Source organism: Haliotis cracherodii, unplaced genomic scaffold (assembly GCF_022045235.1).
Source record: "Haliotis cracherodii isolate W230 unplaced genomic scaffold, xgHalCrac1.p SCAF_12, whole genome shotgun sequence".
Classification (NCBI taxonomy): domain Eukaryota; kingdom Metazoa; phylum Mollusca; class Gastropoda; order Lepetellida; family Haliotidae; genus Haliotis; species Haliotis cracherodii.
Window position 1 is genome coordinate 23271246 of NW_027266267.1, and position 19051 is coordinate 23290296.

At 40.0% G+C, this 19051-nt stretch overlaps 2 protein-coding genes across 3 annotated transcripts in view; both read right to left on the bottom strand.

Moving 5' to 3' along the window:
- The window catches only part of LOC139458267 (limbic system-associated membrane protein-like), a 53959-nt gene extending 51364 nt beyond the window's left edge, over positions 1–2595 (bottom strand). For both annotated transcript variants that reach the window (XM_071239645.1, XM_071239644.1), the window contains exon 1: positions 2430–2595. In XM_071239645.1, the coding sequence (XP_071095746.1) occupies positions 2430–2496 (67 nt within the window). In that variant the 5' untranslated portion in view covers positions 2497–2595. The remainder of the gene's footprint in view (positions 1–2429) is intronic.
- Positions 2596–13562: 10967 nt separating this feature from the next.
- On the bottom strand, positions 13563–14420 carry LOC139457197 (putative golgin subfamily A member 6-like protein 19). Its single transcript, XM_071238616.1, has one exon. The coding sequence runs from the start codon at positions 14418–14420 to the stop codon at positions 13563–13565; it is 858 nt and encodes a 285-aa protein (XP_071094717.1).
- Positions 14421–19051: the final 4631 nt, after the last annotated feature.

The following is a 19051-nucleotide window of genomic DNA, read 5'->3' on the forward strand; positions in this document are numbered from 1 at the left end:
TTGTAATGTAAATTTGGCACACATATAAGGTAGCTAGCATATACATATGTGACTGTTGACTGGCTCTATGAGTAACACCAAGACGTTGCTGACACACATCGGAGAAGGAAAAAGGTCATGTCTTGACAGATGTTCGCGAAGCTACCATCGTTATCGGGATGCTCCGGGAATTGCAATCAATTTTTTTTTGCATTCGAGCATAAACAATGAAACTTGTACATGTGATTAAATTGATCGGTCTTTCATCAAGGTAGAAAGCAGAGCATAAGAGTACAGAACCTTGTCCAACAACATGCCACAATGTTTCCTTAGAGCAGATGTAACGGTACATAGCTTTATTAGTCACTGTATATATAGTGATACGCACTTTCAGCCAGACAGGTTTATAACAAACGCAGTTCTGTCGACACACGAAAAGGTAATTATAAGATGCAAAATCTGCGTAACATGTGGAAAAACACAGGGTGAAATGCACAAGTGTTATATGATAGTGTGTAGGGCTGTACGCAGCCTTACTCCAAGGCTGCATTGAAAGAAAAGTCCATGGATGTGTAGACATTCTATCCTCCAAATAGGCGAGTAAAGATATGTGGAAGTACTCCAGTCTCTTATAGGTACAACTTGTTCTTATTATTTGCATAATCTATAAATTATGATTTAAACTAATAATTATTGTCTTAGAGATTTGTGCAAGTCTAGGCTTTGCGGCGCGCCAGTGTTTCAAGTCAAGCTTGGTACAATTATAGATATGTAAGCAGTCATTGAATGGATGGAACCCGGATGTTCTCCCAAGACCTTTATTCTCGCGATATTTCGGTCTGTGTGAGAACATGTATGTATGTGAGAACAATGCATTACATGCACGCCATCTGGTTTGTAATGCACTTGAGGACACACGTGGCCCAGTCGTCTAAGGCGCCACTATTCACCTTGCAGAGTTGCGTCCCTTTTGTGTATCAGAATCCTATGATCGTCTGTTCGAATCCCAGATCCGCCGTGATTATGTTTCTAAGTTTGTCAGCACCATATGGTTCTCGTAAAGTGGTAGTTAAATGTCTAAAATGTTCCTTTTTCCGTCCCACATTGTTTCTGTTTTGTTTGTCGTTTAACGACGCACACAGCAAATTCCAGCTATATGACGGCGTTCTGTAAATAATCGAGTCTCGACAAGACAATCCAGTGATTGACGACATACGCATCGATCCACGTAATTGGGATACGATAACATGCATCAACCAAGTCACTGAGCCTGACCACAATATCCCGTTAGTCGCCTCTTACGACAAGCATGGCTTGCTGAAAACCAATTCTAACCCGGATCTTCACAGGTGCAGTATATAATTAATAAGGAACCTGGCTGCTCGACGCGTATGTCGTAACAAATACTGCAGTATATCAATAAGACATCGGGCTGCTCGATCCATCAACACGTATATCGTAACAAGTACTGCAGTATATTCATAAGACATCTGGCTGCTCGATCGATCAACACGTTTATCGCAACAAATACTGCAGTATATTCATAAGACATCAGGCTGCTCGATCGATCAACACGAATATCGTAACAAATACTGCAGTATATTCATAAGACATCAGGTTGCTCGATCAATAAACACGTATATCGTAACAAGTACTGCAGTATATTCATAAGACATCAGGTTGCTCGATCGATCAACACGTATATCGTAACAAGTACTGCAGTATATCGTAAGGCACCGACACGTACATCGTATGCATCTTATTAGCATAATGTATACATGTGATAAGTACACAGGCAGCTTGGGTTGTATACTCCCCAGGGAGCTGAGAATGAAAATTGAGTGCTCACTGATCCATTGACCGGGGTAATAATAGTGTAGGGCTATGAGCATCCACTTGGTGAATGGAACCTGGCGCATACTAAATGCACTTATTATTATCATTATTACATGAAAAATATGACGCTGACCTAGCTGCTCAGTGAGTTTAGGTAAGAACACGTGACGGCACATGCACGCTGCACAACACATTACGCAGGTGCCTGATTTCCGGGGCAAATCACCAAGAGAGATTGGAACACGTTTTCCTGGGCATTACTTCGAAAATGCTGTACATTTAAAAACAAAACATACACAGAGAATGTGTACGGCACAAGTAGAATCACGTATATTAAGCTGTGGTCAATTAAACAGAAACCTTTCTGCGTTCAAAGACCAATCAACTGGCCATTACGATGTTGGTTTACATTCAATCCATTATAAGAGGAGAAAATTTAATTAAAAAATGTTAACCATTAAATTTAGCTGTGAGATTATCCAGTTTCCAACAATGACAGTTTACATGTGTAACACAAGGGGCATAAAATCTCCATCACTTCCAGGGGGTATGTTCAGCTTCATGGCCAGATGGACGCATGGCGTAACGGCCAAGGACAAGCAACGAAAACTCACTTGTGGCGGGAACTATCACAACGCTGAACGCCAAAATGACAACTGCTACACACTGAGTAAAATCCATCCCGAAAGTTAATCCAATATTCTCTTGAAATAATCCTTCAGATAGATTCTTTCTGCAACTTGGTTTTCGTTTGAAAACCTTCAATGCTTGCAAAGGAAACCCCGCGAATGGGTGGGTTTGTGTTTTGTCTGTGGTGTATGCGTAGAGATTCTTCAGCGTGGAAAGGTCCAGGTGAAGATGCAGCTCATTGGACCGCTTATCGAAGTACTCGCTGGCTGATTAAAAACATGTCACTGTTATTGGTGTAAGCGAATTTAAGCTTTAGTGTAAACATCATGTGTGCGATTATGTTAACGCACTATTGTCATAAATCATTAAGATGTGATAGTTATCGTGATTATTATCATCATTATCGTCCATGTTGCTTTAATCATTATTTCAACAGACATTTTTATCCATATATTGACATTGATGTATATAGTCTTCGTGATCCAGTATCTCTGCGTGACGTAATGACGACTAAATATGTGATCTGGCTGATTGTCGAGTGATCGTCATTAAGGATACAACATTTTTGGTAAGGGCTGGTCGGCTCGACGTCAGTAGACTGTGTCAGCGGGGTGTGCCCATTTTAAACTTCGGCGTGGTATCTAATAGGTCATAAGCCTGGACTAGTACAAGGTTTTCTGGTTTTCTCTCTCTTGGTATATCGAATTATTTGCATATTTCAAATAAACTAGTAATCTCTCTTTCTCTCTCTCTCTCTCTCTCTCTCTCTCTCTCCACCATGCACAGTATGTCCATCTCCGACCCCCAAACAAATGCACCCCTTATCACGTGGCGCGATGGGGATGCGGCAGCAGCGGCCTCTCATCCCTGTCTCTCCTGACTGGAAGTATTGTCGCCGTGCATAAAAATACCACGATGTCCGTGGAATGTTACTGATGGGCATCTGGTCCCGGGGGAGGGGGAGGGGGGTCGATGTAACGTAACACTCCGCCCCGGAGAGGACGCTGTGGAAACAATGCTTCATGTCTGATATCACTTTGTCTCGGGTTCGTCCTGCGAGGACATGCTTCCAAAGCTTCTTTCAGAATGGATTATTTCTACGATTGCCTTGTGCAAATACTGATTGCAATGACTACGGCACATGTGACATTCGAATTGAAACGTTCTTGGATTAGTTCATGAGAGTGCTTTAGACAATGAGGAACACGTTTAGGACAGTATCGGTTATAACTGCTTTTTGTATGCTATATTGATATCGTGAAAATTAATTCTTAATGTACATAAACGGGACAAAACCCTTTCCATACTCATATGAAATCTCTGCTAAAAGCATATGTATAACATTTAACGATATGAAAGACAAAAATTGGTATTACATTTTATTAATTTTATCAATATTTGTATAATTTTATTAATTTCATCAACATATGTATAATGCAGTATATATTGCTAAATATTACATCCTTAATTTACAATACATTTCTTTTGAAATAATGAAAATAACCAACATGTTTGTACTATAATAGTCAGACATTTTTAATGAAAAAACAATTGATTTTTTTTTCTATAAAAGTAATTGATTATTCATGTATATTGTCAATGATTTTAAATATAACACATCCATAGATAACTCTCAAATTCAATAAATCCAACACAAAATAAAACGGACTATTAAAGCAACTATTTCCATTTGAATGTTTCTTTTGAATTAGACTTAAATGTAAGTACAGGAACGCTACGGAATTCTTGTGGCGGCTTATGCTAGTCCGGACCACGGACCTACATGTATACTTGTCCTTGTCGGAACTTATGCCTCTTTTATGGTGCTAGCCCACTAAGATACCATACCGCAACTCAGATACATTATGCAAACTCCGAGCCGACCATCCTTGTTTTGCCAAGCGTCAGGCACGGTAACAACAGCCACCATCTTTTAACGTATTATGCTTAAACGAGACAAGGGGATCCAACCACCGACGTTTTATTATTTTGAATGGCTCAATTATGTTAAAAAATATGTTGGACGCGCTTTAACATCAAGGTAATGGAAACACCACATGAAATTAGATAACGATTCGAAAAATAAAGAGCAAAGACATGATACGAAACCTGCAAAATATCAAAAGCCGCAAACGAATAAAGTACCACAAATTGGTTCAATATTCCCCTGGTTGGGTAAAGAATTCCCCCCGTCCCGGTGAGCGTTGTACCAACTGACCCACACAGCTGGAGCTAGTTTCCGGGGCGGGGTCACTCCTTATATGTAGAATCACCTGAGCTCCACCAGGGCAAGCTGGGTTACAATGATATACGTCCTGATATCTTTGAAAGAATTTATGATATCATTAAAGTAAATAAAGATATCATTAAAATTACTAATCTCTCTCTCTCTCTCTTTTTTTCTCTCTCTCTCTCTCTCTCTTTCTCTCTCTCTCTCTCTCTCTTCGTATATCGAATTACTTGCATATTTCGAATAAACTGCATCAGCAATACTTATTAAATTATTAATAACTTGAAATGAATATATTATATGAATTAATCATATACATTATTGTATTGATAAAGGCGACTAATGAGATCGAGTGGATCCGAGGTAGAAAAGGTCTTCAGCAACCCATGCTTGCCGTAAAAGGTGACTATGCTTGTTGTAAAAGGCGACTAATGGGATCGGGTGGTCAGGCTCGCTGACTTGGTTGATGCATGTCATCGACTCCCAATTGCGTGGATCGATACTCATGCTGCCAATCACTGGATTGTCTGGTCCAGACTCGATTATTTACAGACCGCCGTCTTATAGCTGGAATATTGCTGAGTGAGACGTTAAACAACTAACAAACAAACAGAAGGGTAACTTTATTACTTTTGAAACCATCTTCTATAGGGCAGGACATACTATCGAGACTCAATATTCTCTGACGTTGACAGTTTCGATTCATTATCAGAATCTGTTTTGTCTTACGACGAATTTTTAAACAAAAAGTGAAAGGATATCTCGGACTCCATCACCGAGATATATCTTTTAAGACTAATATGTTATTTCATCTTTCCCCAATCTGTAAACGTATTTTGATCAAATACCGGCGCACTGTCTGAAACAAGGGTTAACTCAATGTGTTCGATTGTTCCCATCACCTAGGGTTAACTGGGTTTAAATGTTTTAATCAAAAACAGATATGACGAAATGCAGGGTGCTCCCCAGAGCTGTACTGAAGTGGTGATGACTGACTTCAGTGTCATTTCGCTGATATAATAATGAGTTTCGAAGGCATATTAAACTTAAAATGTCTCATTTTATTTCTGGAAATCCATTTATTCAGAAACTTCCTTCGCTGTGGGACGCCCATGGACCACATGATTTAAATGGGTGAGTTTTCGATAAAAAAATCTTTTTATTTGTCCTTCCTTAATTAGTATGTGTCCATGGAAACAGAATGTTGAAATTTTAAAATAAATTTGATCGAGACCGGTTTAACAAATGAGTTACTTTAATGGAAGTGTTTTTGTTTGTTTGCTTGCTTCCTGATGATTTCATAAACCTGGCTAGAATTTTTAGATTGGTTTAGTTTCATAAAAGGCTAATGGTCCACAGTCATAAAGCAGGACAACAACGTGGACGATAGTGAGTGAGTTAAAATTTTAAGGGGGCGGTCGGGTAGCCTAGTGGTTAAAGCGTTCGCTCGTCACGTCGAAGACACGGTTTCGATTCCCGACATGGGTACAATGTGTGAAGCCCATTTCTGGTGTCCCCCGCCGTGATATTGCTGGAATATTGCTAAAAGCGGCGTAAAACCATACTCACTCACTCACTAAAATTTTAAGTCAAATCGGCAATTTCTCAGCCATATCGTGACTATCAATAGTTAAACATAATACATATATTGAAACTTATATAAAAACCTGTCAACGAAGGACAGTAAAGTAACTAGATTTATCACAGAAAAAGATATAAAACTAGTACGGAATCATAAAAGAGAATAGCACTCTACATAAAGATACAAGATAAAAACGGGCTATGGATCGTCAGCAACTGAAGGTAGACCACCATACTGGGGACCATGGGGACTTACAGTACCTTTGCTCGTGGGCGATAGAATCGGTATGTTCTGACCAGTATGTTAGCGGAACCAGCTTCAGCGTTGTAGACATAAGGCAGGTGGCGACTTCAAGGACGAGATCAAACAAGCCGTCAAGTCAAGGATAACACAAATGCGCGAATGGATACGTTATTATAAAGCGGTGTTGTCCATTTGTTACAACAATATTTTGAGTCACGATAAGTGGTCAGTTTTGGATTGTAACATAAATGTAGGTATGTTCCCTGATCTGATTGGTTAAAAAGTGTTGTCGAATGAGCATAACATCGCTGAATTTTTGGGGTCTCATCACCGTGTATGTATACATTAATTAATGGAACTATTTTTGAAATCATCAACATGGAGGAACAGATGGAAATTTACCCTGACTTCCACATCGGAGATTTCGATAAAATATTGAGTGAATGGGGCGACGAGACATTTTCTGAGATAATACAAGAATTTGAAGGTAAATGAAATTTACCTTTTTCCATTAATTACAAAATCATAATCATAAATAATGTAATTTTCTTGGGCTTGGCCAAAGGAAAAAACAAAACAAAATCAATTTTTAACACAGTAAAAAAACATTTATTGCAACTCTATAATGACTTTCATACATCCACCTAATTTTGTTCTTATTATAACCCACAAAAAGCTGTTGAAGCTGAAAACCGTTCTGAGATGGCCCCCGAACTAGGAAATACAGCCAGCGTTTCCGTAGAGCCCAAAGTTCAAGCGTCCAGTCACCGCTTCGCGTCCCTTGATACAAAAGCAGTACAGGACATCGTGGATAGGAACCTCTCCAAATCTACTGGGAGTTAAAATATTTCGACGTAAGCCATTGAAACATAAAAGAATACATAAACAAATAAAAAAAAATTCCTACGCAGATTCTATCAACATCAGCGAGAGTTACCTCCCTTACACCATTGCCATAATAGCAATGTAAAGCGTGACCAATGTGTCATCGCAAAAATTGGCAATAATATAACGAGATTGACCAAAATCTTAACATAAATTAAATATTTCGTTTTGTAAGATTTGAGATATGTTATACTAAATGGATATACGGAAATTTCATTTAAACACGACACCGTAATAATAACGAATTACTCCCACTTACCGTCACATTTGTACCCTGAACAAGGCAATCTTTTCACTTCCAGAATGGCTTGGTTTCCGAGGTTTTGAACCCACGTTCGAAGAGCTTCCTGCTTTTCAACTGAATGAGAGACTGAGGTTCTTTTATGCCGAAGTCAGAAATGCTGAGGGAGAACTTTACTCAAAATCGAGTTTTGTTGGGTTGCGTGCTGCCATACACAGGCATATCAGGGGCCGCCATTTGAGCGCAGCATAAACATTATCCAAGACCGGGAATTTCACACTGCAAACTGCCGTCACTTTACTGTCAAACGCAGGTATTGAATCGCGAGATTTGCAGAATTACCGGCCACAAATCCGATGAATCGTTGAAGCCGTATTCCATTGACTCGAGCTCGTCTCAAAAACGACATTATTCGAACATTTTTCAGAGACAGCAGCAGCTCGCTAACGAACGTAATTTGGTACCTGTCATAGATACAAGAAATCCTGCCACTGTCCACTGCTCCCGTGAATAATTTCCAGGTTAATTCTTCTGCTAATTTCCACGGCCTCTCTCACATATGTTAATCCACTGTAACAGTAAACAACTTTTTCAATCCCAGCTAAGCTGCATGTCTGAAATTTCGCACATGTTTGACGTCTCTTGTCACCACCTCAGTTTCAGGCGAGTTGACACTATCTTGTACAGGGGCCAAACAGTATGTACGTCTTTTCTAATTTTGATTATTTGTATTTCATAGTTACGCATAACTACAAATTACAAGTAAGATGAGGAACTGTGATAAAGAATTGAATTTGTGATATTTCCTGTTGTTTGTTTATTTTCTGAGAAATGAGCTTGAACATGTGACCACCCCTTTCGTAAAATGGACCCTCATTATTGGAGTACCTCGAAACCATTGATCGGTTTCGCGGCACCCCATATCATGCATCTTTTCGAAGGTGAGCACGAGGAGACGTATTACTAACGACAGTTTTGTTGTGTCATGCGCTCAGTAAATTAGTTCCTCCTAAATATCGATTTAATTAACGTTCATGTTACAATGTCGATAAATATTTCGTTTTGTAAGATTTGCGTGATGTTATGCTGAATGGATGTACGGAAATTTTTCATTTGAACACTCCGCCTTACGGCGTCGTGTTCAAATGAAATTTCCGTACATCCATTCAGCATAACATCACGCAAATCTTACAAAACGAAATATTTATCTCCTAAGTGATGCACTCAACGCGCTGTGGTGGGAACGATGAGAGCGGCATGTAAACTTTTGACTTGATACAAAGCTTTAATTAAATTAACGTTGGGCATATCAGTTATTCGATTTCTAATTTTACGCCACTTTTGTCAGAATGACAAGGTTTGTTTTGGTTTGGTATGTTTGTTGTTTTACGCCGCACTCAGCAATATTTCAGCTATATGACGGCGGTTGTAAATAATCCAGTCTGGACCCGACAATCCAGTGATTGATATCTTGAGCATCGATCCACGCAATTGGGATCGATGACATGCATCAACCAAGTCAGCGAGCCTGACCACCCGATCCCGTTAGTCGCCTTTTACGACAAGCATAGTCACCTATTACGGCAAGTATGGGTTGCTGAAGACTTATTCTACCCTGGCGTCTTCACGGGCCAGAATGACAAGGTACGGATAGTGAGTAGGTATTGGGGGATGCGATAGGACAAAGGAACATCTAGAGTATATACCCTAATGAGGGTTGGGGTGAGATTAAGAGGGGGTGGGGTGGAGTTGGGGGTGGTGGTATGGCACAGCACAGTGAAAGTGGGGGTTGCCAAAATTTATTACAACTATAAAGGGGTGGGTTGGGGGGGGGTCATATATTATAGGAAGGGGGTGTGATGAAAAAAGGTTAAAGGCTGTGTGTGTGTGTGGGGGGGGGGGGGGGGGGTGGAGGGGGTGAGGGAGGGGTGCTAGGATGTAAAAATATACTTATAATGGGGACGATTGTAAACACATGATCAATACAGTCCTTAGACAAATCACTCATTTTAATATCTGACATAATATCATAATCAGGGCAACATCTTCCGCCCATTCAGCACTTTCTGCAATGTTGCTTCCCAAAATGAAGCAAGCCTAGATTTTGCTGGGTCTCGTTTTAAATTTAAATGTAACTGCTCGTTTCTGTCGAAATTATATATTTTCAGAGAATAAGCGTTATAGTAAATTTAGCATTAAAGTTTAGCATCTCCCTCGACTAAAGAAATTGTCAATAAAATATACATCCATAAAATAAAAATTAAATTAAATGGAGCCCAGAACAAGGCTTAATTTCAGGAGCTAATCGAGACTTTCCAATTCATTCAAGATTTGAGTTGGTTTCACTTTGTAATGTATTCTATCGGGTCTGGGACACAGACTAGCATCTCCCCTAAAAAAAACCGCTATGCCCCGAACTACAGGGCGCCATCTGTGAGTATGTTAAATTATCTCCCACAGCAAGTACACGCCTCTGGTATGAATGTACAAGCCACATGTCTTCCTATAAACCATACATCACGTCTACCAACAATAACCACACTACGCCTCATTGACCAGGGCTACGGCCCATTACTACCCATCCACAGCACGGGCCTTCTATGAGAACAACGTGGCCCTAACCCTGAGTACACAACACCAATTCCCCCAATAGATCGTGAGTGTAATTGGCACATACCGACAGGAATGGGAATATGTTCCTCGTAAGTAGATTGCGGGTTGCCTTGGTTCAAAGAAGTGCCAAAACAAGGATAGTTGATACCCTGTTTATTCTCAATGGCGTCTTCTATCAATAAACATGTTTCTGACCTAACCCACACAGCAGTAACGCCGGTAGACTTGATGGGTCTCCCACGTGCCTTCCAAAATATCAAAGCCGCAGAAACGTGATTCAAAGAGCAAAGAGTTGACGCGTTTACTATTTTCAGATCTAAACAATGAAGACGCCCTTTTCAGCATCCCCGAAGTACGAGGGTATTGTATTATGGGATCAGATCTTTTACCTAGTCTAACATATGCAGTTCAAGAAAAAAATGTATCTCATTTAAAAATATAATTCACAAAAAAGTAAAATTCAAATTGAGCCCAGAACAATGCTTTTCCTAGCGCTGACGAAATACAATTATCATTATTAATAAACCAAAAGCTTTTTGTCTCCATGTGCCTGATCATTTAGTCCGCGGATTCCTAAACCAAGTTAACCATCTAACGCCCTTGTGTTATCGTAAGCTTGTCGTATTAGTAATTTCTTCAGCAGAGGGCGTACGTCAACGCCTTCTTGCAACCATTATAATAACACGTCCAGGAGAATGTATGGCACAATTAAGAACTTGGCGACAGCACATAGGCACATTCCCCAGATTGTTGAGCATTAATTAGGCTTTGTTCTTGCACTCCTTGATATATGGATCCTCCGGGCAAGGTGTCACTGACTGTAGACCTTTGACTACAGACGGACTGGAAGGGAAGAGAGCCCTATGTATGTTTTGGAACGTTGAACGATTAATATTTGATGACAATTATTCTTCATGGTCTTGTGATTGACAACTTGATTCTTTGTTGCAGCTGTACGTTTTAGAGATATTTTATAACAAAATATAAACTATCATCTCGTCTCTGAATTGAACACATTGTACAGTTAAGTTATAGTTATAAAAAAGAGCCGAGGTCTTTCCTCATTCTCCTGATACTTTACTTGTCTAGACTTGCCATCTGGTATAGACTTGCATGGGCAATATTGGATATATTTGTTTCAGGGTCTGTATTACAGACTAGATAAAATACAAAAGAGTGGCTAAACTGATTTGGAAAATTTATGTTTTGAAATTAAGTTAGTATTTTTTTCGCCGTTTCTAGCAATATTCTAGCAACAGAGGATGATAAAAAAAATGGGCTACATGCATTATATTCATGTGAAGAATCCAACAGTACTCCACGTCCCTATTTCGAATTTCAAAAGAAATTCGTTGATGCAAGGTTTTTTGCCGTCATCTCCCAAAAGGACCATCATGGTTCAAGGACTTGCTCGTGTTCAAATATTAGAAACATTGCTGCCTGAAAATCTGATTATTGACTTAGGGCGCAAAGACGTGTTTTTTGTTTTGTTTCAGCGCGGCCATTACGTAATCGAAACTGGACAAGACAATCCAATGATTGATATCATGAGCAACGTCCGAGTCAGTGAGCCTGATCACCGATCCTTTAAGTCGCCTCCTACGACCAGCATAGGTTGCTGAAGGCCAGTTCGAACCCGAAGGTACCCGTAAAGATCCGGGGTAGTATAGGCCTTCAGCAACCCATGCTTGCCGTAAAAGGTGACCATGCTTGTCGTAAGAGGAGCCTAACGGGATCGGGTGGTCAGGCTCGCTTACTTGGTTGAAGCATGTCATCGATTCCAATTGCGTGGATCGATGCTCAAGATATCAATCACTTGCTTTTCTGGTCCAGACTCTATTATTTAGAGCCCGCCGTCATATAGCTGGAATAATGTTGAGTGCGGCGTAAAACAACAAACGAAACCAACCAAACCAAATCTAACCCGGAATTCCTACCGGCATGACAGAGCAACATGAACAGAAATTCCTCATTAAGTATTTTTGCACATACATGGTTCGCCTTTAATCCATTATTTGTTTTAAATTTTTGTATTAAAACTTAAAAATCCCCAAGACTGTCGTATTAGCAATGTTAAGCAATATATTCTTATGTTTCGAAAATCTAAATCCATACACCAACGCCTTAAAATCACTTTGTTCCTCTAAGTATGAATGTATGGCGTTTCCTTTTATTGCCTTTGGGTAACGCTTGTTCACAATTCCGTTTCACGTATGCCGACAATAGTATTAAACCATAACCCCGACGTGATAGGCACTGTAACTCTGATAGCCTCTGAGATCAAAGCACGCGCAATATGCTCCATTTCCCACAAGCCTTTGCGGATCACGATGTTAACCTACCGGAAGCCGAGAAAAACCTTCACCATGGCAACGAATATGGCTGCACCATACCAGCGTTAGGGTGAATGGTGGTACACGTCTAAAGAATGGCTATTGTATGTGAGATAATATTACCCCACCCCACGAATGTGTGGCCGCGGGGCGTGGATGTAAGACTTAGGAGAAGGGGTATCCGGCTTGGCACGTGAGGGGAACGCGGGCCAAAGCAGCTGTCACAACACTCCGACATTTTGTTTTCACGAGTACCACATGGCGAAATGGCAAAGTGTCCGTTCTCTCCGTCCCACGGTGACCCATATATGTTTCAAACGAACTCGATGGGTGTAGAGTGCGGGAAGGAGCTGTCTGTGTAGGTTGAGGGTCAGAATCGAGGGACACCATTTCAAATCCTTAGATCGTATGTCAAATCCTGAGACAGTATGTCAAATCTTGAGACACACTGTCACATCCTTAGACAGTATGTCAAATCCTGAGATAGTATGTCAAATCCTGAGATAGTATGTCAAATCCTGAGATAGTATGTCAAATCCTGAGATAGTATGTCAAATTCTCAGATAGTATGTCAAATCCCGAGACAGTATGGCAAATCCTGAGATAGTATGGCAAATCCTGAGATAGTATGTCAAATCCTGAGATAGTATGTCAAATTCTGAGATAGTATGTCAAATCCTGAGACAGTATGGCAAATCCTGAGATAGTATGGCAAATCCTGAGATAGCATGGCAAATCCTGAGACAGTATGTCATATACCTAAGACAGTGTTGTCACATCACTGAGACAGTTTGTACGTGTCATATCACTGAGACAGTCGGTCATATCCCTGAGCCAGTGTGTCATATCCTTGAAACAGTGGGTTATATCCCTGAGACAGTCTGTCATATCACTGAGACAGTAGATCATATCTGAAACAACCTGTCATATCACCGAGACAGTCTGTCATATCTGAGACAGTATGTCATACCTCCGAGAGAGCCGGTCATATCACTGAGACAGTTGGTCATATGACAGAGACAGTCGGTCATATCCCTGAGACAGTCTGTCATATCCCTGAGACAGTGGGTCATATCTATGAGACAGTCTGTCATATCTCTGAGACAGCATGTCATATCTATGACACAGTTTGTCATATCTCTGAGACAGTGTCAAATTACTGAGACTGTCTATCATATCATTGAGACAGTCTGTCATATCCCTGAGACAGACTGTCATATCACTGAGACAGAGTGTCATATCACTGAGACAGTGTGTCATATCCCACAGACAGTGTGTCATATCACCGAGACAGAGTGTCATATCACAGAGACAGTCGGTCATATTCCTGAGACGGTCTGTCATATCCCAGAGACAGTCGGTCATATCCCAGAGACAGTCGGCCATATCCCTGAGACAGTCTGTCATATCCCAGAGACAGTCTGTCATATCCCAGAGACAGTCTGTCATATTCCTGAGACGGTCTGTCATATCACAGAGACAGTCGGTCATATCCCTGAGACGGTCTGCCATTTCCCTGAGACGGTCTGTCATATCACAGAGACAGTCGGCCATATCCCAGAGACAGTCTGTCATATCCCAGAGACAGTCTGTCATATCCCTGAGACGGTCTGTCATATCACAGAGACAGTCGGTCATATCCCTGAGACGGTCTGCCATTTCCCTGAGACGGTCTGTCATATCACAGAGAAAGTCGGTCATATCACTGAGACAGTTTGTCATATCCCAAAGAAAGTCTGTCATTTCCCTGAGACTGTCTGCCATATCACTGAGACAGTTTGTCATATCCCTGAGACAGTGGGTTATATCCCTGAGACAGTCGGTCATATCATTGAGACAGTGTGTCATATCCCTGAGACAATCTGTCATATCTCTGAGACAGTATGTCATTTCCCTGAGACAGTGTCAAGTTACTGAGACAGTCTGTCATATCCCTGAGTCAGTCTGTCATATCCCTGAGACACCGTCATATTTCCGACAAAGTGTGTCACATCCCTGAGACAGTGTCATATCTCTGAGAAAGTGTCATATCCCTGAGGCAGTGTGCCATTTCACTGAGACAGTGTGTCATGTCCCTAAGACAGTTTGTCATATCCCTGAGACACCGTCATATCTCCGTCAAAGTGTGTCACATTCCTGAGACAGTCTGTCATATCCCTGAGACAGTGTCATATCAATGAGAATGTGTGTCATATCCCTGAGACAGTGTCATATCTCTGAGAAAGTGTCATATCCCTGAGGCAGTGTGCCATTCCTCTGAGACAGTCTGTCATATCACTGAGACAGTCAGTCATATCACTGAGATAACCTGTCACATCCCTGAGACAGTCTTGATTGATGCATGTATCCCAATTGCCTAGATCGATGCTAATGAAGCCAATCACTGGATTGTACATGTCTGGAGCAGACTCGGTTATTTACAAACCGCCTTCATAGAGCTGGGTGCGACGTTAAGCAACAAACAAATTACCGTAGGTGTTGTGCAATAAAATATGTTGTAGTTTTCATCCACAACTATGAATTAGGTGTTGGCATGAAAATAGCGCCCGCCGTTGTCACGAGGTTCGTGTGTTGCACGGACGAAATTGTGTAGCTGACATAGGTCGAGTCAGCCTCTGTACTTTAGTCAAATAGTCAACTCAATAGTCAAACAACTCAAGTAATTGATTTGGTCCGGTACTTGATATTTCTGCGCATACTTTGGAAATCTTTGGTCTATTATAAGTGCATTGCAAGTACATTGTCCAGATATTCATAAAATTTATGACTTAATATAATTGATACGGGCTAATACTTAGGAAAGCATTCGTAAAATATGAAGTAGGTACATTGATTCTGTTAAATAGGCATACATGGATTGTCTCCCTTTATCCGTTTTGTCTTGGAATTAATGAAAAATGTAGGCATCCTTTTGGATCGCATCGGTAATGGTGACGAGGTTTTGATACGTCACTTACTTGGTATTCTGCGAATTTAGTTTTCGCATGATTTCGCCTGAGCATTATTTATCATATCTCTTGTATATGTTACAGCGAATTTGTAAAATGACAACATAAGCAATTTATAAAACGCCTAAATATTTCAAATAGTTTAAAAATTGACTGAAAAATCTGTCCATTTATTTTAATACGGATCTCTAATTTTTTTAATTTAATTTCACCACCGAGTGATTGAAAACGATAGTCAACGTACATTTATTATATTTTTGGGCTTCTAATCCAAGTTCATTATGACGTTGTAAAACCATTCTGAACTTTTTAATAATTCGTATTTAGTCAGTCTGTTAAAAAAATAAATGACAGAAATATGATTTGTAAAATGACTGAAATATTTGGACATTTTATGAATTGTCTGTTTGCCTAAGTGAATCACATTTTACCCATTTTACCATTCTACGACAAGGCTTGTGAAAAAAAACACGAGCACGAGTATGGTGCTGACAAACCTAGAAACTGAATAACGGATATGAAGGATATGAACAAGAGAGAAGTAATAGTGTTATCCACGCAATCCGAAATCCGAAAATACTTTCACTGCGTGAAAACTTTAAAAAAATAGGAAAATATAACCATCGGGGGTATGAGCTTCCGCCGTTCTTTTTAATAAATAATAAATAATTAAATAATAAACACGCGCTCTATGTTGTGACAAAGTTGTGTATACATAATTACAAATATTTTCATATCTCGATCTTAATGCATCCTTTCTTCCATTCGTAATGTGGTACACACACTTTGCCAATCGAAAAATGACATTTCTGCGACATTATATTCATCCTCTCTATCAGTTTGACAAAATGAATATAAACGCTGTTCTAGCCTTAATTTGGGTTTAACCCATCTCCCCTTTTCAATCATGAACATTATGTGGACTGAGCCTATAACGTGTTGGAGCTACTCGGTAGTTCACATCAGTACTATCAAGATGCATTTCAAAACACAAGGAATCCTTCATAGATTAACATTTAGTCTCTGAAACCTGATATTACACATATCCTTCTTGACTCTAAAAATAAAAAAAAATCCCTATGCTTTGGAATAGAGCTTGCTTGAGCTGGCTAGACTTGCTTTTGCATGCGTTTCTAGATATTATTTTTTTCATAAAATAAATGTATACCACGGTCATGTTGCAGGACTATTCATAGATAGGTAAAGTCTTTTTTCATTACTCGCCTGGTCCAATATTACTTGAAGTTCGAGCAAGTACATGAATAACAGCGTGAAAATCCTTGTGAATGTTTGCCCAAACGGTCATGTTCTTACAAGATTCATCTTGTATTGTTTATAGTGAGTGAGTATGGTTTTACACCCCTTTTGGGATTTTATCGAAAATAATAAATTGTCTCTCAACATTCCTGCAAATAATGATCAATGTTCTGACTATTGATAAAAAAGAAATTTTCTGCCACAAATATCACATTGTTTTTCATTAAAAAATATTTTGGCTCATAGTTTTAATTAAAAAAGTAGCTGGTTTTGCAGCTGAAGCTAAAAAAAAATTTTTTTTTATATTTATTTTTTTTATTTAATATCGCCCAGGCTCCCCTCCTCCTAATATCCACTGCTTGCTGCCTTAGTGTAGCACTGGAAGCATCCATCAGTGGCTGGATTCAGTGCAATAAAAATAATGATGATTTCGGGCTGTAAATACAGAATTTACTAAACACAACTGTGTAACTAAGACAAATAGGTTACCAAATGTGCGAACCCACTCTGAGATCTCTAGCCTGAAAAAAATCACCATAAATATTCTCATGGACCGTCTTCTAGAAGACTTGCTGATCCTGTTTAAGAGCGACACCTGGACAATTTGATGACTTTCACGACCTGATTTGTGTCTTATCTACTTGCCAAATACCTGTCTGACCACACTGGATTCCTGCCAGGTTCCATCACTGTTCGTATTCACAATCAGCGGGGACAAACTCTGAACATCCGTGTGTGCACTGACACATAATATTTGACCTGCTACTTATTCTTTGCTTGTTTGTTTATTTGTTGTTTAAAGCCGCACTCAGCAATATTCCAGCTATATGACGGCGGTCTTTAAGTAATCGAGTCTGGACCAGACAACCCAGTGATTGACAATATGAGCATCTACCCACGCAATTGGGATACGATGACACGCATTAACCAAGTCAGCGAGCCCGACCACCCGATCCCATTAGTAGCCTTTTACGACAAGCATGGGTTGCTGAAGACCCATTCTACCCAGGATCTTCACGGGCCCCTCTCCACCAGGCAAACACCTCAGGCTAACATCTCAGAGAATGCGATGTTCAAAAGGTTAGACGGCTAGGTAAATGGATGTAGACCAGAACGATCTGGGTAGTTGAAATGTGGGTGTTGAACACTAAGCTCCCAGTGAAGCTCTCACAATATAACATTTTATTCCTTTATAATTGTGGATCCGCAGACTTGAGTTGTCAATTGAAGTAATATCCCCTTGAACAACCAAATACACTTCAAAGGTGGATATATATCATGGAATCATTAGAATGGTTAACTTTCATCGAGAAGCTCTTTAGAGAGCTATACGGACATTTTATTGTATAAAGATATATCGGCATACATCTCTCTGTCGCAGTTGTAACAGCATATCTATACAATTATGCCAAACAATATGTAATATGTAATGCTCACCGAAAGGTTTGCATCAGGCCAGTCGGTTCTGATTTCAGAATAACCGCTTTTGTTTACAAACAAGATAAAAGTCCTGTCACGTGATATGCAAATTAGCCTGTGGCAGTCTTTATTTCAGGATTGACGGAAATAGCCGAATGTGAGATTGTGGTGTGGTGGTAAGTCACAATGCACCGGGGTGTGGAATGAGTGAGTGAGTGAGTGAGTTGGGTTTAAAGCCGCTCTTAACAGTATTCCAGTTATATCATGGCGTGTCAGCTTAATGTGGGAGGAAAGCCCGAAGTGATGCAGGTCTCAGACGTTTACCACTTCAGTGAAACCCACGAGCACAGGTATAGTGCTGACAAACCTAGAAACATAATTGGGGCGAACCGGGATTCAAACCCACAACCATATAGGTTCCTGGGGTGCCCAAGGGACGCAACTCTGCACAGCGACGCCTTTATGTAGTCACGTTTATTTGTTACATTAAAGGTGTACGTCTGACCAGGTTACTCAGAGGAATTTACTCTTTTTTTGTTTTATCAGATTAAATTGAAGACATTAAATTGTAGACGAGCTAGTCTGTCTTACAGACCCTGATACAAATATATATCAAATACAGCCCATGTAAGTCTATAATGTTTGGCAAGTCTAGATCACTGAAGTATCAGTATCTGAAAATGAAGAGAGTCACTGGGCTCCTTTTTATTATATTTTTATTAAGATAACTGAACAACTGTTTTTTTTATGTACGATATGTTCATTTCAGAGACTAGATTTTAGTCTATAAACGAGCGGAAAATCACAGAACTTCCCCTTAAATTCTTACTGTACCAATGACATGATAGTTGAGAT

Excerpts from the sequence above, each read along its gene's own strand:
- LOC139457197 (XM_071238616.1), bottom strand. The coding sequence starts at position 14,420 with ATGACACACTGTCTCAATGATATGACCGACTGTCTCAGGGATATAACC.